At 37.8% G+C, this 21,148-nt stretch overlaps 1 protein-coding gene across 3 annotated transcripts; it reads left to right on the plus strand.

Annotated features, from left to right (window-relative positions):
- The first annotated feature begins 8,550 nt into the window (after positions 1–8,550).
- ZBTB43 (zinc finger and BTB domain containing 43) lies at positions 8,551–20,592 on the plus strand. Of its 3 annotated transcripts, XM_062591148.1 has the most exons (3): positions 8,979–9,115; positions 12,721–13,950; positions 20,481–20,592. In XM_062591148.1, exons 2-3 carry the CDS (start codon positions 12,744–12,746, stop codon positions 20,564–20,566), a joined length of 1,293 nt encoding a protein of 430 aa, XP_062447132.1. In that variant the 5' UTR covers positions 8,979–9,115; positions 12,721–12,743; the 3' UTR covers positions 20,567–20,592. The 3 variants fall into 3 exon arrangements, with proteins under 3 accessions (XP_062447131.1, XP_062447132.1, XP_062447130.1); XM_062591147.1 differs by lacking the exons at positions 8,979–9,115; positions 20,481–20,592 and adding an exon at positions 8,551–8,640 and having other exon boundaries at positions 12,721–14,776; XM_062591146.1 differs by lacking the exon at positions 20,481–20,592 and having other exon boundaries at positions 12,721–14,776.
- Positions 20,593–21,148: the final 556 nt, after the last annotated feature.

Genomic DNA, 21,148 nt, shown 5'->3' on the forward strand with positions numbered 1-21,148 from the left:
ATTTCTTTCTCTATTGCTCAGTACCATTAAGAAGTTCTGCAGCTCCTGACTTTTGGCTCTTGTTTTTACTACTGTGAGTAACTCAATATCTTCAGAAAACTTTGCCACTTCAATATTTGACTCTTTTTCTACACAATCTATAAAGTGTCAGACAACAGAAGCTTCAGCACAAACCTCTGTTGGAGGCTGCTTGATTTCTTTAAGAGCTTTTGGTGAGGGAACTTGACAGATGCCTTTTGGAGGTGGGCTTCCAAGACTATATTAATTGGACTCATGCTTAATGGCTTCTGCAGAGAGAATGAACACAGTTCTGTGAGGGAAAATCAGTGCTGATTCTTCTCTGAGACATATTATTCTGTTTGTGTACTATTCTGTTTGTGTACTATTTTTATTATTGTTTCCACCACTTTTCCAAATATGGATATGCTTATGCTTGTCTCAGTCTCCCCTAAGCTTCCTAAAAATTGGTATCACATTTACCAGTTTTGTTACTCTGATACAGAAACAGTCTCACTAAACAACTGCAACTGCAGTTACAGCTGGTTGCAATTGCAGTCAGTAAGAGGTGAATTTCATATTCAGATACCTTTTAAAACCCTTGCGTAAAAGCTACCTGATTCTGGTAATTTTTTTTTCCCTTGGTCTGCTCTATAGCACTTTCTAAAGGCATTTCAGTTTGAGATAGATCTTTCAATACATCCCTTATAAAACATGAGTTCAATGTGGGAACCTCCTTGATCTTCACAAAAAACCTAGATGAAAGAAAAAAAAAAGTCTCTGTATGCTCTTGATCATCCATTGACCCTGCAAAATCTGTAAGCTTCCTGCTCCTGGTGTATTGAAAAAGGATTTATTACACTTTCTTTCCTCAAACTCTTATTTTCACCTGCCTTATTGTACTTTGACATCTAATTGACCTGAGTTTATGATCTTTTCTATTTTCATCGTTTGGACATGACTTAAACTTTTTGAAGTTATGCCTTTACTAACAACTTCTTTTATTCTGCTGTTCAGCCCTGCTAGTTTTCTTCCGGGCTATCTGAAGTTATTCTTGGGAGATGCATTCTCCAAGCCTCCAGTATGTCATCTCTAATATTCACGCCATGGGAACATTTTACTCTTGGGTTTACTCTTTTGGGGGGTTTTTTGCTCACTCTCTCAATTTTTTTTCCTGTGTTGCAAAGTGATTCATTGATAATATTCACTTTGATTATCTTCTGATTATCGTAATTGATAATAATATTCTGACCCAAGACCTATACACTGCTCATTGCTGAGTCAAAAGCTGTCTCTTCTAGGGGAATCGTAGCTAGTTGCTCCACAAAGCTGTAAGTAGCTGACTGAAAACTCAGCCTTGGCACCATATCCTGAGGTGACTTTTATTCAATTTACATGATGTTAGAAGAAATCACTGATGATTATTGTTTCCTGCTCCTTACAGCCAAATTTCCATTCATATATTAAAATTGTTGTTACCATTCTAGTCACCTAGTCAGTAGTACAGTCCTGATGGTAGATTTTTTTTCATATTTAGGAATCAAATCTCAATATAGAGATTTTATATTATGTGTTGAAGCAATTTATGTGACTTGATCCTAAGCTATTTTTAATGTTTTGTGCCACTTATTTCTAAGTTCAACATTACTAAAACACTGTTCATCAGCATTACAATGTCCCTCTAATTATCTCAACCAAGTCTCTAATACAAATATTCCAGGGTGCCTGCTACATTGTTTCATCCACCCCCTTTCTTATCTGTCCTTCTCTAGTACTGAGGTCTTTGCTTTTGCTTACATTATTGCTATTAAAGGTGCTGGAGATTTCTCTTCTGCAGCACTGCTATATTATATAACTGTTTCATTTTCAAATTTCAGATGAAAATATCTCTTTCCTCATTCAAGTCTTCTTTGTACACTACTTGTTTTTCTCATATGTTGCTTAATTTGCTAATGTATTCTTATAATGACTACAAAGGCAAACTAAATAATTGTTTTATAAAATATTTGCTTTCCCTTTGCTTGTAATAAAGTTCTTGTTAATGTTTGAAGGATATGGACTTAAAATCTGTGCATGTGCACTATTACACAGACTTGAAAATATGCGTGTGGACCAAATTTTGTTCAGAGACAGCACTTGCTAAAATGTGTATGGTTTCCAACTCAAGGAATCCATTTAGCCCCTATAGAACAGTCTGTTCTTTTCCTTCCCCTCTTTGTTTTAATATGTGCTCTTCTTCAGCTAAATCAAAGAAAATCTCTTTATTGCTTTACCTTGAGTGAAATTTTAGTAACATAGGATGAGACTTCCACAGCATGTGAATGATCCGAAACAGTGTGATGCCACTGAACACTGATCACAGGGAACTGCAGTCTGTGAGACTACAGCTGTGCTTCATCCAAGCTTAACCCCATCAGTAACCTCAGGTTCCTGCATTAGAGCTCTGATGATGAGAACGCGAGGCAAATACAGGTGCCCTTGTGGTGTGAGAACAGAACCCTCTATAAATACACTCAGTACATATTTTACCCATATGTGGTATTTCTCCAGACTGTTGCATTTCAATGATGAGTTAAGAAAATTAACTAAAGAAGTCTTGGTGATAAATTAAAAAAATCTAGAGATTATCACCTGTTTTGATCAGGATTCACATGAAAAGATTATGTAATCTATTCTACATATATTAGAATAGTATCTACAAATACTATTTTTAGAAGTTTTATTTTAAGATAAATCAGAGCATTCTGACATAAGCCATTTATTCTGACATAAGCCATTAGTAGCTATTCTTTTTTTTAGAGAAGTTAACCATAAAGGCAACTTCAGAAAGTGATGCTGGAAGCTGCTGTCTCAAATAGGTGAGAGAGACACAAGAATACCAACAGCCTATGAAATACAGTTGAATCTTATAGTAACAAAAACAAAACAAACAAAAAAAAAATCTAATGTTACATTTTAACAGTACAATATAGCAAAACCCATGGGGCTTGAGCTACAGACCTGACTTTTGAAGTTAAATGGTAAATACTTTATTCAGGGAATAACAACATGGAATGAAACAATTTAATGAGCTCTTACAAATGATGCTTTCATATAATTACACGTTGTCTTCTGATGAGAAGATCTCAGGTGAATTATAACTGGAGAGTTAACTGTGAGCTAAATCCTCACAGGTTACTCTTGTGAAGTTACCTGAGAATAAGAGACTAGAGACTTTTTGTTAAGATTTAATGTGTTTTCATAGTAAAAAATTGCACAGATACCAAGCCTTTGATAAGTAAAAGACTTCACAGAACCTGAAGTTAATAAATAGATATGTATCATGGAAAATAACATTAATGCAAATAAATGTAAATTTAGCTATGGAAGAAATACAGCTTGATACTTCCTTATAACTACATTATCTAATACTAGTTACTTTGTACGAAGTCAACCAAGTATTAGTTTAATCTAAACCACTTTATCAGTATTAATAACTAAATTAATTATTTTTATTGGCAACTGAAAACTGAAGCCCAAATCGCTTTTTAGGAAGAAAAATCTTTCACAGGCTGAAATGTAGTTCCTGCAAACAATAAAGCAAGCCATGTTAATATCACATTTTCTTAAAAAAAAAAAATTATCTGCTTTTCCATTGCCTACATGGTAAAGTCAACATTCACATTTCCCCCCTCTATCCCCCACCCCCAAGCCTTCTCCCTACAAGTTTTTTGATCTCAGGACAAGAGAGCAAGGTATACTATACTGGAATAGAACAGAAGACCTAGTTCTGATCAAACGATTTCCAAAATACTGTTCCATTCTTTTTCTTTTTTTTTTCTAGTAAATGCTATAAGTGTGACTTAAATCTTGATACATTAAGGTATCTATCTATCTTTCTATGCTTATTAGGGGAAAATTGCATTGAAAAGAACAAAAGACTTAAGGATAATGAATAACACTAGATGAAGTAAGAAATAAGTTTTTATTTCAAATGCAAACTGATCCTAAATTTTGCAAGTACTAAAATGAAGAGTAATATTTTTTCGTTATTACTTGTTGAAATAAAATGTTAAAGTGATACAGATACCATTAAATTGGGTTCCATGCAATAATTTCAAAATGCAAATGCTTAAGACACAGTCAACACTAAACAGACAAAAGTTTAAGACAATGTATTCTGGATCCCATTTAACACTTTACATAGAACTTAGATCTAATTATTATAATGTCTCCTTTCCTTTGTTCACAAAAACAGCACCTTTCCTAAAATGTCTAATGTTTTCAGATGTCATATTCTATTATGTCAGTTTAAATCTTTTATAGACTTCATAAAATTCAGACTATATTTTGTCTCTATCTAATGACTGGTTCCATAAATATTGACTGTAAAGCAAAATGAAATTATACTTTCTTTCACAAGACTTCTTTTGCTCTAAAAAAATCATGATCACAATTGAACAACAGACCCCAGATTCACAAAATGACCAGAACTGTAACATTTAATTGTGCTGAATCTGTCTGAGACCTGGTCAGAGCTGGAATATGTCCCCAGCTGGTACGCACTGCTCTATCCTTCAGCACCATCTGCCGTTTTATGGAGCACTGACAAGTCCCTCCTTGTTCCCACCCTCTGCTTTTCCCTCTGTTACGCAGCACTTCACCTGCCCCATTTGGCTTGAGATTTTTAGATGAAATTAAGTATATAATATCATTCAAACAGAAATCAAACATATCAAGGCCATATTTAAGTCAGAACCGACTGAAAGAATCCAGAAATAAAATCTTCTGCAGAATTACCTTAAGTAAAGAGGTCATAGCCTAAATTCCCAGCCTTTCTCTCTTTAAGCTACCGAATCACTACCGTCTGAAGGGTATTTGGTAACTGGCAACAGGGATGTCAACAAACTAAGTGAACTGATGCACAGATAGATAAATATAATCACAATTTATTTTCTTTGAAGACTGTTTCATACGGGAAAGCAAGTACAATGGGTGCAGCTAAAATTAAAATCATCAGTGTTTCCAGGCAGACTAAGAGTATTTAAACACACAAGACTGGGAAATGTGTGTAGCCACTGTTTACGCCAGATGTCTTCCAAGATGTCCCCAAGACTAAAATTATTTGATTCTCAGCTCACTCGCACTTTTAAAGAAGACCTAGTCATGTTTTTTTATTTCCTAACAAACTGAGTAAAAACTTCTTTTGAAATAAAGATCAGTGGTACTATTCTCACTGAAATCAGCAGGTTCTTACCAAGAAGCAACACAAGCTGTTTTGGTGCATCCTTGATAACTGAACTATAGGAAAAATGCCATATCATCTAGCAATAGCAGTGCCTATACTTGCATTTTTCCCCCTTAGAGTAGGAGACACAAAGTTTCAGTAGTTTGCCTTCCTCAAAATGTCTGGAAATCAGTTCTTTCTTAGTTAAGATACTGTCAAAAACTGTATTAACTTTTTTTTTTGGAGGCTTATTTCCTTATAGAAATAGTCAATTTTGTAAAGTTAAGATACAATCCAACTAGTTCTACAGTTACAACCTCCCTTAATATGCTGGCACAAAAACAATATCAGGAATGCCACAGGCTTGTTTGGAGTCTTCAAAACAAGTCTTTGATCTGTTTTCAGCCTATAAATTGTTCTTGTGGAATCTCATCTTATTTTTGGAAAGTTCATGTATGTGCTTGTTGCATGGCCAACTGAGTGGTCTGTCTGTAGAGTATTTCTTGTCATTTAGCAGATGAAGGTACCTGTCTTCTGCATGAATACAACAGAGCTGAACAGCCAGAGTCCTGCTAGGACAGTAAAATCAGCTACTCAGGGAAAACCAGCTACTACTCTCTTGTTATCTCCTCTTGATAGTACCTACAGCAGGACTGATAAAGTCTGGAATGGAGAACATCAGTGAAATGAAAAGGAGAATCTTCAGGGAAATTTTATGGTGATAAAGTTATTCTTACTGATGGTTTATATTGGTAAATACATCAACTCCCAAATCAAACTGTAAAAAGCAGAAACTCTGAGTGGCAAATGCATCTCTAAGTATATAGTACATGTGATGCTGGTGAGTTTCCAGCTATTTCTTTATTTTCCTCTGCTCAGTTTTGCCTTAAATTAAGTTTCTGAATCATGTTCAGCTAGCAATGAATTGCAGAAACTCAACCCTCTGATTATTTTAATTTAAAGCTAGTTCTCATTCAGGTCTAAATTCAGTAGATATATACTGTGGGTAATATAAGAAATTAAACACAGTACACTGAATGGATATTCTTTAAAATGTAGTATAAAGCAGCTAGTAGGAAGTAAATGCTGGCTTTCTATCACTACCTCTGAATTCTAACAGTACAGGTTGAACAATTCTTACATAGATTTATATGACAATGCACCTTAATACCAAGACAAAACCAGAAATATTATTGGAGGATGAGAGTTACTATGGCCCTTTATATTGCTTCCATCACCAAACAAACTTTTTCCAGACTCCAAAGAAAATGGATCCATACTTCACTACATGCTAAGTAGTGAAGAAGAGTAATATGCGATGGCATGTTCCTGTCTAAACTTCAGTTAAAACAAAAAAATTGACTTTAACAATCAAATGGAATGTTTATTTCTCAGTATTAAATTAAAGCTCCTTCCCATCACGTATCAGGAAGTATTCTCTCCTTTCTTTTTACTTAGAATAAAGCTATGTGAATCTGCTTTCCCTTATTTGTTAAAGCTCCAAGATGAACATTCACTGAACTGATGACAGAAGTTACCTTTTTGCCCAGTCTACCACTTTGACTTACTATTTCCTTCAAAATACTACTCAGTTACACATCCAATATTGGATCAAACACCAATTTTCCCAAAGTGCAAAAGCAACTGTACCTTTTAAGCTAATGACACTGATAAGAGTGTTGACAGTCTATTCAGAGAATCCAGGAATGCTGTCACTGGGCAAACAAAGCAACACGCACTTCCCTTACACCTCTTGTGCACATTTATGCTGCTGCTGACACAACACTCCCACAGACATCTGCAGAGCTAAATGCAAAACATGACATTATTCTCATTTTGGCTTGACTCTTACATGATATTCTACAGTATTTTGCCTTCTAGCTTAGATGCTTTTTGTTCCTTATCTTTCTCTTCTATATTTACCAGTTGGGCAAGAAAACTGAACCTTGGGAGATAATATCAGGGACATCTGCTGGTTTTGACCACTAAGGGATTCAAAATGAACAGAGCAGCTGCTGCCACAACTCTCTCAGATCATTTTTACAGCTTTTACCTGGTTTCCTAGAGACTAGAAATTTGACTCAGCTCTAAGACTTTGTTCTCATGGCCCATATAGCATCAACACTATGCTTTGGGAGCAGCTCCTGAGCCACTCATTTCCTTAATTCAGCTATTCTCAGCATTAAAAGAATTATAAAAATAATCTTGCAAGGGAAAACCTATAAAGGGATACACTTTTCCAAGACATATCACATCTGTCCATCTTTATGTATTTCATACATAACACTGGAGAGAGAACTGGCCAAAAAAGTCATTTCTCCATTGCCAATGGAGATGGGATAAATGGGATCCCAACTGGGAATACAGAAACATTAACCTCTTACACAAACAGGACAATTTATTAACAGTGATTTCATTACAACAGTGGTTGTTATATATTCATCTAGTGCTGCATTTCCACACATGGACCTCTTGCTGAATGATTCCTGGCTCTATACAATCACGACATCACAAAGAAGACTGCCAAAATAATTCAGAGAAACTGATTTGTGGAGTGTGAGTGTCAGGTACTTGGAAAGTAAGGAAGAGACATTATGGGATTCATTCCTTCTTTATATTTACGGGCAATTACCACAGCACAAAACTACAGAAAGTACAGAAAGTGTTGTAGGAAAAAGTTGTGACTTAAAAAAAAAGGTGTGATTTTTTTGGCCATAAACATAATGCCTCAGGGCATATGGGGACCACGAACAATGTGGCAAAAACAAACTTTTCTTGTGTGAAAATTCTTACAAAATTTCATATTAGCATTTGTTACTCTTTCCCCTGAAACACGTTAACTTGTCAATGTAAAGAAAAAGATGATGGACTGAGAAGATTACTGTTCTGCTCCGATCTGATACTTTCTTAACTCATGTTCAAGGCCTAAGATTGCGTTCGTCCCGCTCCGACGCCTTGCGGGAGCGTGTCTGTTTCCGACGAAACAGCAACAAAGCACCTCAAAGACCCCCGTTCCCGAAAGCTGACATCCCGCACGGCTCCGGAGGCACGCAGGTCCGCGCGGCGCGCGTCAGCCTCCGCCCTACCGCCACGCTACCAACTGCTCAGAAACTGTCGGAATTACAGCGCTCCCCGGTTATCGCTACCGAATCTCAGCTTAGACTTGACTTCGTTAACGCTCCCGCAGGGCCGGCAGAGCGCTCCGCGCCGCCGCCGCCGCCGCCGCCGCCAGGGCGGGGCCCGCCGCGCCCGCCCCGCCGCTCCACCGGCCCGGGCAGGAAGGGGCGCGGCCGGCCGCTGCGGGACCCGGATACGGAAGCGCTGCGCCGGAGGGCAGTTTCCGGCGTGGGCCGAGCGGCGGCAGGGAAGCTGCGGTGGTGGCGCCGCGCCTGGAGCCGGGCCGCAGCCCGCTATGCGAGGGACGCTGAGGCCCACAGGTGAGAGGCCGCCGCGGCCTGGGCTCCGAGGGCCTACTCTGAGGCCAAGAGCTCCGAGCGCGGCCCTAGCGCCTCCGCCGGGCCCGTGAGCGGCGGGGCGGGCGCGGGGCCTGTGGGGCCTGCGGGCGGGGACCTGCCGGGACGCGCTACCGCTGATGTGGAAGAGTCGCGGCAGGAGTAAAAACTCCAAGCCCCTCAGGAGGCTTTGTGTGCGGAGAGCTCAGGCAGCCGCGTACTGCTCTCTTTAAAGTAACTTTAATTTTACACCCATGATGTCTGCCTTGGGTGTTTCACTCTGAGCGTTCCAGCATGGAGATTAAAAACTTGGTGTGGGTTAAAATAAGAAAACTTTGTTCTTTATGATGTGGAGTAAAGAAAAACCAGAAACAGAACAGATTGTGAAAGGAAAAAGTAAAACTTCTGTGGTAGAAAAAAAAAGAAGTGTTCTTCAAATATGTGGCCTTACTAATTAAAAGTATCATATGTGTGTTTAAATGGCTTTGCTTTTCATGTGTATGTGTTATATATAATGTCAACTCTGGTCACTGCTGGAGTTGTTTCAGTGGTGATTAAAAGTTCTTTTCAAACCATGTTTGTTTCAGGACTAAGCTGTGTCCTTTCTGAAGGATGGCAGTTCAGGTGTAGCATTGCTAGGTGTATAGACATGCAAATTTAAATTTCAGTTGAATATATTGTAGTGTATTGTATGCTGAGTGTTTTAATTGTAGGCAAGTATTGAAAAACAGATTCTTATATCTGAGGATATTCTGAAATAATTTTTCTATCTATTTACATATCAAAATTGGGAGTTTTAAAAATAAATATTTTGTAATGTGCACTGTGTATTAGGTGGCTTTATTATGCTGAAGAAATGTACTTCAGTACAACTTACTTTGAATTACTTTAAGCAAAGTGGAAAAAAAGCATAACACTAGTGCTGACAGTATTCTGTCAGCAGCTGGTTTGGTTTCTTGAAGTGGATTGGTGTTACAGTTATATAGAAGGACTGATGCTTTGAGGAAAAAATGAGGCATGCTGAAAATGAAAGGCTAAACCAACTGGTAAATTTAAAGGTATGAATACTTTCTACTGCTGTTACACATGTCACAATTTTGAGAAGATCAGTTTAACTGCAGGTCTTTCAGAGAGCTTCCTTTCCAAGGAAATCATTTTAAAAGCTGGTATTTTAAATATTCTGTTAGATTTACTAAATCAAGAACCAATAAGATTGGTGAACAGCTTATATTTGCTGTCAGACAAATTGCTCTCAGACTAGCTAAAATGCAGCTAGATTACAAGTACAGCAATATTCAGTAAAAATTCCACATTTGTCCTTGAGTTATGACAGTTTGTGGTAATTAACTTCTGGTGAATTTCATACTGTTTCTAGACTTTTCTTTTTAAGAGGTAAAATGTGCTATTTTCAATTTGGCACCTTCTTGTGGAGATTTGCAGACACTTTTAGGAATGCATCTTAAGCAGTTTGTTCAAGGATATATGCATAACCGTTTCTAGCTTATCTAATACTTAAAGCAAGCTGTGAAGGCTGAAGGCCAGGGCTCTTTGGGGTAGAATGCTTTGTGATGTAAAGGGCTTTCCTCTTTCCTAACACTGTTAGTCAACGCACCTGAAAGTAATGCTACTCTAGATTTGCAAATTTCAGGCCATTTTCTTTTCAGTCAATGTGACTTGATGATTTTCCTAGCAGAATGTAACTCCGCCCCCCTGATTTACGTGAGGCAGTATTTGCAGGCAAACTACCTTGTGCTGTTGAGTATTTAAAAAAAATCAACATCAACAATAACAACAACAGAAAATCACTACACCTGTGAGTGCTTTTTATTTTAGATTTGAGGATCCCCAGGTATTTGCCAAACACCTCTGAAGCCTTGACAGACCATGTCAGAAGGTTTTGAGGTTTGGCCAGGCATCTGTGAAGTATCATTTCAAACTGTAACAATTTATCAAAATGTAAAAGCAAATGTGATTGTGCATAGCCAGTTATGGCACTTGGGTTACAAAATTCTTAGTCATTTGGCTGTCATTGTCCTCGTCAGTAGGAGAGTTATTCTGAACTTCTAGTTCCTCCCACCACCCAGTGCTGCAAACTAGTGCAAGGTTTGAGGAAAGATTTTTTTTTTAATCTTTTCAAAAAGTTACCTTTTTTGCTTACTGTCATTATTTATAGTTAAAACTGGATTACATAAATGACAGGTTATTATTCCCAGTCTGTTTTCTTCAGAGACCTACACAAAAGGGTAGAATTGACTCCATACTTTTAGTGAAGAATTACAAAGAAATTTAAAAGCTTCTTCCTCAGTTCTGTAGAAGATGCCTGTTACAGTGTTTACAAGGAATCTGGTTCTGTATTTCTTGAAAGGTTTTTACAGCTTTCTGACCCTTATGCTCTCTTTTCTGTAGAAATCATATTCACCTGTGTCTAAGAAGATAACAAGTAATCTCTCTTCACCTATGCTCCATTTACTTCCTTATTTTCCTTTTCTAACTCTCAAATCTTGGAGAAGAAATACTGAGGGTGGTGGGGTTTTTTTCTTCTTTTTTTTTTTTTTTTTTTTTTTTGAGGGAGGAGAAAGGTGTAAAGTGTGAGAGTTAAGACAGATCAGAACAGTCAGGAAGGGATTATGCAACTATGAGCTGTTGTTTAAACTTTGGGTGATTTACATAATCGCTCCTGTGCAGTCTGTATTTTGTATGCAAACATTGTTGTCGTCTTCTGCACTTAGCAACCATGCATTTGTGCCAAATTCTGGCATCTTAACACAGTGCACCAGTGAACAGTTTTCCCCTGACAGTTATGTAACTGTATAGAAAGGACTACAGTCACTGTGCATGTTATCTGTAGCAAGGATTTATATTTTCATAGAGCCACTTCAATTTTAGAGTCCTGCAACTGTTTGTAATTCAGTTTCTAATTTTGCACAATATTCAAAAAAATACTTAAAATTATGTAGGTGTGCACTGTCTGCTAGCTTTCCAGTTATTGTCTCTAAGGTGTGCAGCCCTGTCTGTTAAAATTTTGACACTTCCTTACTTACTATTTGAGCAGAACTTGACGGAGGAAAGCTGCACATTACTCTATGGCTTTTAGAGTTCTATTTTATTCAATTTCCACATTATGTAGTTGAAAAATCACAGAAATTTAACTTTTTCAAATATTTAACATTGATCTTTCGTAGTTGCATCAACTTTATAGTAAGTCAACTGGATCATGTGAATACGAACATTAAAATTTGTGAGCATTAGCTGAGCTTCTAGCATCTATTTTTTTTTTTGCATTGTTGTGCATATACAAAGTATATATGCAAAAAGTTCTGCACAGCACTTCCCTTTTCAGAAGAACCCTACTGAATTTAAAATGTTGAGTTTAGGAATCTTGTGATAACATCCGAAAAAGCTCAGGAGTAAAGAATTGGATTGTAGTATTCCAACTGTACAGATGTTGCTCTTTCAGTTAATAAAATGACAGAGAAATACCCCTGCAAGAGTCATAAGTGTCATTCTCATTAGGACTTTATGCTGCCTTTATCGTTGAAAGAATTGATGTGTTGACTTTTGAAAACTGTTTGAAGTGGAACATTTCATAAGGGTACAGTCAGTCTTTACTGGGGGATTAATGAGATGATTTCTTTGGCAGTTGAAATGTAGAATCTTTCATACATGTTATAAACTCTGGGACATCCTGCAGTTAACTCTACTGCTAATATTTCATCAAACAATTTTTTTGTTATCCTAAACTCATGCTTGAGTAATCATTCTATCAGTTAGGTAAATCTGTCCATAACTTCTGCTATAGATGATGAGTGCTTGTGGATAGAAGAAATGCAGCAAAATCTGCTGCCAAGGCAATTTATGCCCTTAATATGACTTTCAAAAAGGAGAAAGATTAAGTTGGGGGTGGGGAGGGGTAAAAATAGGTCAGTGACCCAGGTTTTCAAAAGTTCTGGGTCAAGTTCCATATTAAATGTTATTCCTTAAAGGAAAAATTCCAATATAAGCAATTGGAAAGACTAAACTTTACTGAGCAGAATTTCTGATCTTTCTGTTCTTTTTCTCTTGCAGCACAACACTAGATTTGTAATGAAATGGAGTCTGGATCAAGCTCTTTTCGAGTGGAATTTCCAGATTTTTCTAGCACCATTTTGCAGAAGTTAAACCAGCAGCGCCAGCAAGGACAATTATGTGATGTGTCCATTGTAGTTCAGGGCCATCTCTTCAGAGCCCATAAAGCTGTTCTTGCTGCCAGTTCACCTTACTTCTGTGATCAGGTGCTTCTGAAAAATAGCAGACGAATAGTCCTGCCTGATGTGATGAATCCAAGAGTATTTGAAAACATTCTTCTATCTACCTATACGGGTCGGTTGGTTATGCCTGCTCCAGAAATTGTGAGTTATTTGACAGCAGCAAGTTTTCTTCAGATGTGGCATGTAGTAGATAAGTGCACTGAAGTGCTAGAGGGGAACCCGACAGTTCTCTGTCAGAAGATGAACCATGGCAGTGATCATCAGTCCCCAAGTAGTAGTAGTTACAATGGCCTTGTTGAAACCTTTGAACTTGGCTCTGGAGGACAGACGGAATTCCACAAAGTGCAAGAGCTGAGAGATGGTGAAAATGAAGAAGAAAGCTCTAAAGACGAACTGTCATGTCAACTAACAGAACATGAGTACCTTCCCAGTAATTCTTCAACAGAACATGATAGACTCAGCACAGGAATGACAAGTCAGGATGGTGAAGAAGGGACTAGTGATAGTGCAGAGTATCAGTATACAAGACCTATATATAGCAAACCCAGCATTATGTCTCACAAGCGATGGATCCATGTGAAACCAGAAAGATTTGAACAGGACTGTGAAGGTGTTGATAATCCATATGATGAACACCAAGTTTCTGAATCCATGAATGCCATTCAGGCAGATCATTCCATCCAGTCATCAGGTGTTGAAGATTTTCATATAGGTGACAAAAAGATGGAAGCAGAATTTGATGAGCAGGCAGATGAAAGTAATTATGATGAGCAAGTTGACTTCTATGGCTCTTCTATGGAAGAATTTTCTGGTGAAAGGGCAGATGGAAATTTAAGTGCTCACAGACAGGATCTTATGATAGCAGCAGGTTATGGTGAAGGTATTGAAATGGCTACAGGAATTAAAGAAGAAACATCCCTTACTGGATTCTCACATGCTGATAAGCTGTATCCTTGTCAGTGTGGTAAAAGCTTTACACACAAGAGTCAGCGAGATCGGCATATGAGTATGCATCTTGGTCTTCGACCTTATGGCTGTGGTGTCTGTGGTAAGAAATTCAAAATGAAACACCATCTTGTTGGCCATATGAAAATTCATACAGGCATAAAACCGTATGAGTGTAACATCTGTGGGAAAAGATTTATGTGGCGGGACAGTTTTCACCGGCATGTAACTTCTTGCACCAAATCATATCAAGCTTCTAAAGCTGAGCAAAGTACTACTGAGATGAACTAAAACATCAGTGCTTACATTTGTTTAGTAGAGTAAGCAAAATAAACTAATTATGCAAATAGCGTCTGGTACTTGCTATTGTGAAACTTAAATTCTCAAAAAAAGTTCTAATGATTATGCTGGTATGAGCAGACCAAACCATTTTTTATTTTCTATAGTATTGCTGCAAGTTTGTTAGATGTGTGAAGTGCAAATGATTAATCTGAAAGAAGCTTACCAGATGAGGTCTGTAAGGTCTTGGTTGCTGATTGCCTTTGTGGCACTGTTCAGAAGCCCCATTGTTTTTCTAAGTCTTGTATATTCACAGTAAACCCCAATTCTAAACTGACCCAAACTCTGCAAATATTTGCATAAAGCAGATGTTCAGGTAGCCTTAACAGGAAAGAGAACCACGAGGATGACCACACTGGGTTATGTGGACTATCTGTTAATAAAATTTGTGTGATTCATGTTTTAATGGAGGAAAGAAAATATATATAATTCCACCTCAGTCTGGAGACTGCCAACATGCTTAACATGCTTTATTAAATAGCCCTTATTGTATTGCTTAATGAAAGGCTATATTAAGGCTAGTTTGGCTTTTCTTTATCTGTCTTTGCTTTTTTTAAATCCATCTTTAGTAAAACATCTAGTTGTCTAATTTTGTGGGTTTTTTTCTATTTAAAAAGTCTGTAAAGCACTTAACTATAGTTGAGCACTATATAAACTTAAAACTATTTTAAACGTAATTTGTCTTTGCTCCTCTAGGGCCTAATGCTATATGACTCTTGGTTTGACTCTCAATTTTGATTGCTATATTATGAGAGCTTTTAGTGTGTGTAGTATGTATTGTCAAAAAAAATTTAAAGGAAGATGTAATATTTGGATCTTATCCAAAACACTCAAACCTTTTAACTGTAGTCTTATGTTCAGTTTTTTATGGCTTATTGCAGTAGCAAGTACCAAACTCTGTATATTTACAGTTTGACCTTTTTTTTTGGTACTAAGACTTGTTTAAGAACTTCTATGTAGTTTTAGAAACCACTTTAGGGAAATGATTTAGTCATTGATAGGTATTTATACATTTAATTCTTTACTGTTTGAACATTATGAGCTACAATACAGATTTTTGGTACTGAACTACTGTGACTAGTTACATGTGATCACAAGCAGCCAGAATTGTTTGCCTCTTTGAATGAAACTGCTTGTCAAAAAAAAAAGTGGAAAGCATAATATTTGGATCCATTAATGGTACTGCAGAATGTGATCATGTCTTAAGTCTGGATTTTTGCTGAGAAAGTGGCACTGTGCTCTATTGGGTTCAGGATCTGTATGCTGGTCTCTCATTACTGGAGAGATGGAGGAGTGTTTGTAATTTTGAGAGATGCTGCCAGCTCTGCAGGTAGAGTGAAGGCATCAGCTATAAAGGAGGCAATAGCATTTAGGGGTTGAAAGCTTAGTGCTTTCCTATGCAAAAGCAGTTAACCCTTACTTGTAGCTTACTGAAACCTAGTGTAAAAGGGAAAGAGCCTTTAGAACATGCATTGACTATAATTAAAGGGATGATGTTCAAGTAATGTGCTGGTAACACATGGTTAAAATGTTAACCAGCATCGAAGTCTTTCTAAGCCTGTATGGCCCCAATGTACATATTAGATGCTGCAGTCTGCAGAGTAACATACTTAAACAAAAACAAACAAACAAATAAAGATGACCCTGTATGTTGAAGCAGAACCACACAGAAGATAAATCTGAGTTGAATGCTTTTTTGAACTCCCATTTGAAAAAGATACAACCAAACTATCCTGAACGTGAATGTCTGGTGTGAGCTGGGGTTTATTACTCAGTGAGCTGTAATTACTGTAACTTTTTTTCCCTGACATTTTACTTACAAATTTTATTTTATTTTTTTTAGAGATTCTTCACTCTTAATCTTTTGAGGCTTCAGATATTTTTCATATGGTATTTTGTTAAAACAGGTATTCCCAAATGTGATGAAACCATTGCTGGCAATGGGCATGAATGGTTCACACCAAGGAGTTCCTATTCTTAGCACTTGATTGAACTCTACAATATAGCATGGTGGCCATGTATAACCCTTGTAATCAAGGTAACTAAACAGGGATTTGCTCACTAACACTGTAACCTGCTTAATGTATAGAAGCACTTTGTATTTAAAAAAAATCTTTATACGTATGTTTTTTAAACTTAGAAATGATATTCCCTTTATGGTTTGTTTCCACACTGCTAACACTGTCTTAATATTAATACTTACAATGCTTGCGTGTTTACACGAGCGTAGAGAAAAGAGTTCTACTCTCACTGGCCCTATTTTTCCATTCTCCAAGGCCTTACCACATGCAGGGTGTCATTTCTGCAAGTATCATCATTACATTTGAGGAGGGTATTCTCATGCTCATTCCAAGAATGATCTCATGTATTACATTGTTTCTCAACCCCTTTCAAGTTGTGACACCAGTGTTGCATAAAAAAGGTTAAAGGTGCCTCTTCCTGTTTAATCATAAAAAAAAAAAAAAAAAAAAAAAAAAAAGGCTGGTCTGAAATCCCAGGCTGAGAACCATGGTCAAGTAGAAAGTTATTTCCATTAAAACCAGACCATCCTACAGAGCTGCTAGCAAAACCATTTCTTTTACCAGCTTGGAGTGACTTTTATACGGGACATTTGAAAGTTAAACATTACCCCTAATTGCAGTTAGATTACTCTGAAATAAAGCTTTAAAATAAAATGTAATGAGCGAGACACTTTAAAGGTTTTATACAGGTGCAGTAGATCATATTATAGAACCATATCCTTTTTAGTCACTTATTATGAATAGTAACTTTTTCATATTGGCCTGTTATTGTTTTACTCAGAATTATGACATTGTCTTGGAAGTCCAACAGTGTTGCTCCACTGATATTTTTCTAGCACCTGGCTCTCTGATGTTAATCCATATGAAACCTATTGATCACAGGAAATATTAGATTATGACAATCTTATCTAATTTCATAATCTAATTGAGTGTGTGATGATTTAAGGGAAGTTTGAGATATTTTTCTAAAATCCTAACTTTTTCATGACCTGTTATTGCAGGCAAAACAGTCTCAATTTGGGATATTTTTACTGAATTTAATTTATTGTCAGTTAAACTTACAATCATCAATTTAGGTACTGAGAAAATGAAAAAAAGTACGACTAAACACTAGAGGAAACACCTTTTCTCCTCCTTCCCCAAGGCTCAGCTTAAGTCAAACACCTTTATTTCCCCTTTCCTGGTCTTGATTTTCGATATGTTTACCAGGGGCTACATTCAGTCCATCACAATTCCTTGGTGAGGTGACAGGTGGCACGGGAGGTTGGCATCATATGTGTATTGGTCTCTTGTGCTGCTTCGTGCTTCACTGTCACTGCTCCCGTGTGGCTTTTCCATGGTCTACAGTCTTCAGGAGTGTACCTGCTCTGGCATGGGTCTCCTAAAGGATTCAGTCACTTCAGAAGTGCATGGTTTGTGCAAGGGCCACGTTTCCCTCAGAGGTGCACCTCCTCTGGCATGGAGCATCTCCCTCCACGTGTGTCTCTGCATTCAGGTCCTCAACAATGTTTCCTCCATATGTGTTCCCAAGAGCATCTCCTCCATTTCTCCTTGTCTCTCCAAACATGTTTTCCAAAGAACATCTCCTTATGTGTCTCACTACATCTCCCACTAACAGCTGCTGCTCCTTACATGTTGAAGCAGAGTTCCCATGTGCTCTTCTAGTTGAAGTTTTAGCATGCAATGGGTTGTTTACATTGGTTTCAAAGCTAACTAGAACCTATTTTGACTGGCATAGGGCAGTTTATGACCTCCTCTGAATAGGTTACCCTTGTAGCCCCTTGCTACTGAAACCCTGCAGTTTATGCACAGTGCAGCTGTACACAGTAAACTAAGAACACAAAATGTAGGTTCAGCTTCTGTCAAGCTTTAAGCATTACTGATGGAGTGGACTTGTTCAAGATACAAAAAATTATTTCTTGTTTGTGGAGAGAAGTGATCCATATATATATATATATATATATATATATAATGTAAAATGTATAAAATATATATGAATCCCTGTGTATATGAGTAAATTTCATTCATCTCCCCTTGAGTTTGATCACCTGTAATGATATACTTAGAAACTTGTATGCATTTTTATGATTAACATCCTCTGCCTCTGCTGTTGGCTGTAGCAAATGGAATCTTTTCTAAAAGTGAGAATCATTGTACACATCAGAGGCTTTCAGAACTTCCTGTTACTGTGAAGCCACTCATTGGCCTATCAGTGGTAAAAACATTTAATGATACTGCAGCTAAGTTTATTTTCATTCTATTCTGTAATTAAGGTGTTCATTACTATGAAATCTAATTGCAATACTAAGAAATTTTAACTCTTCTTAGCAGGGTTAGGATCTCTGTTTAGGAGTTTATCTGACCTTTTGGAGGGAAAAGGTTCCTATTTCATACACTACTGTTTTGGGTTGTGTTTTGTTTTAACATAGCAGTTGCATGCTGCAGCTGTCTTTCTTTTATAGATGAGCAGGTAGACTCTAGAAGGTACTGTTGGTAAAATTTTGGTCTTAACCCTTTTTGTCCAAGGTGTTTCTGGCATTAAGAAATTTTGTCCTATATCAGAAGCAAGGGGTGAGGGGTGATCAAAGGCTGATAATATTGAGTATCCTTATTGTAAATTCAGTACTTGACATCCTTGTACTGTTGAGCCTGAAAGAATGGAGACACTTCAGATCTTGTAATCTCAACATTTTTGTGCTAGTGCCAGTAATATGACCTGTTGCTGAATCATGAGAGCGTGCAGCACTATATTGAGTTTGTTGCTTTGATTTAACAGAATTAGAAGCTTTCTCAAAACAACAAAGGGAAAGTTGCTATTTTTGCCAGTTAAATGTTTAATTGCATAGCTAGAGTTCTTTAGCAGTAAGCTGTAAACTGTCAGTGCCCTACGGGAAGATGCTGGAAAAGAAAATGGTATGCTTTTTAATGTGATTAAATTGTAAGTTCTGATTTTGCTTGAAGCGTGTCTGTCAGTTGCTGCTCCTCTTTTGTTTTCCATGAGGTTCCATAATTTCTTCCAGAAATGTAACTGTTTATGCAAGTCAAGTGAATCTTCTTTAATGAGCTATAAGTTTTTAATCTAAACAAGTCATTTATAACAGTAAAATTGCATATCTTGATATTTTGTGAGATGTTATGCCTGTATTGCAGAGGTTGGATAGTTTTGTCTATAAATATTGCTGTCCTGATTGTACAGCATGGTTTTAATTAATTTAATGTTACTGTTCAATATTTTCTTCTTATAGAAGAGTCCCATGCCCCTCTTTTGTATGACATGTTTTAATAAATGTTATCTGTCAACTTTGTAAATGTTTTCTTAAGCCTGGATGAAAGGAATGCATGTCTAGTACTAGTATTTCATATTTCACTTTTGCCAAAAGGGTAAGTGCTCAAGCAAAACTTCAAATCCAAATGTTGTTGAGATATAACTTTATTAAATATATAAAGAAAAGAAATGTCTCTAGTAACGTGTCTTCTTGAAATGTCAAACATGCCAACCTTACCTAAGAAAACACTAAACTGAAAACTGATCTTTAAAATGTGGAAATCTGATGAATATGTAGAAATGAGTCTGTTTCTTCAGTGTAGATAATTCATTGTCATGTTTGTCCAGATTTATCAAACAGGCTTTAAGATAACTGTTTTTCTCAGAACACTGATCTCAAAGTTTGAGTAGGGTGTATACAGGGTGGTATGAAAATTCCCAAACAGTCAATGGTAGCAGTGACCGCATGTCCAAAAGGCCTATAGGTAACTTTAAAGTAGATATATATGTGTCAATTTATATTATCCAAGTATGAAAGAAATTTTACACTGTGAAAATTTATTAAAGATTAACTTCATTATTTTATGAGATTCCTTCTCTTCCTGTCAAAATTTACATATTCTTACTGAAAATTTTACTTTATCCAGCCTCCATCTATTTTTGCTCCATCTACTTAGTCCTCATGGAACTATTGTAGCTGACACTTACTCAGTGTCTGAATCCTAACTATTAAAACAAAAAATGAGTTTGCTTTCATTTAAAACATACTCAGCGAATTCCAGACAAATCAATATTTATATCTACCAGAGTCTTCCATTTTCAGCAATTTTAAATGGAATATGACACAAGTGGATTCATTTACTGTTGCTTCAGATTTACATTTAATGAATGCATATAAGGACAAGCCTTAAGTATTCCCTCTATTCAGAATTAGTCATTTGATTCCCTGATACCAATAGAGTAGTATTTGTGTGTCTGTTATTTAACTGTTTGTTCTTTATGCTGCAGTGAGAAGATGCTCACCTGGGCTGCTACCCTATCCAGTTGCGATTCAACACTTAATTTCTGAGGACGACCTTCCGTATGTTTTGTAGGGAGAGAAAGGTGTATCTGCGGAAGACAAGACGTAACACCCAGTTAGACAATGTGGATATGCCAGCAATGTTCATCACTGTCTTTACTGCGTGCGGCCCTGAATTGTCCGGTAAAATGGTGTATTTTTACCCTGCACATGCCACAAGCATGTGCCACCTAAACTCCCAACAGCGCAGGGCTCCAGTTAAAGCGGTGTGAGCAGGCACGCAGTGACAGGACAGGGTTGCAGCAAGGCAGTCCTGGCTCGACCCAGTGCTCAGTCAGCTCAGTGGGGCTTGGAGCGCTGCAGTCCCGGGGGGAGCGAGGCGTCTCCGCCCCGGGCAGCTGCTGCCTGCTCGCCTGCGCTGCGGGGCGCTGCGGGGGCCTCCACGGGGCCGCGCCGGGCCCCTGCTCGCTCGCGGGGCCGCGCCGGCCCCTCCGTAGCCACCCGAGCGGCAGGAGGTTCCTGGCGCCGCCACCGTCGCGCCGGAGGCGCCGGCAGATCCGCGGCCCTGGCGGCGGCCGCGCGCGCGAGGCGGGCCGGCGCGCAGCACCGCCCACGGCCGCCGTACGTCACCAAGGAAGCGGAAGCGAGGCTCGTG

Source organism: Rhea pennata, chromosome 18 (genome assembly GCF_028389875.1).
Source record: "Rhea pennata isolate bPtePen1 chromosome 18, bPtePen1.pri, whole genome shotgun sequence".
NCBI classification, from domain to species: Eukaryota; Metazoa; Chordata; class Aves; order Rheiformes; family Rheidae; genus Rhea; species Rhea pennata.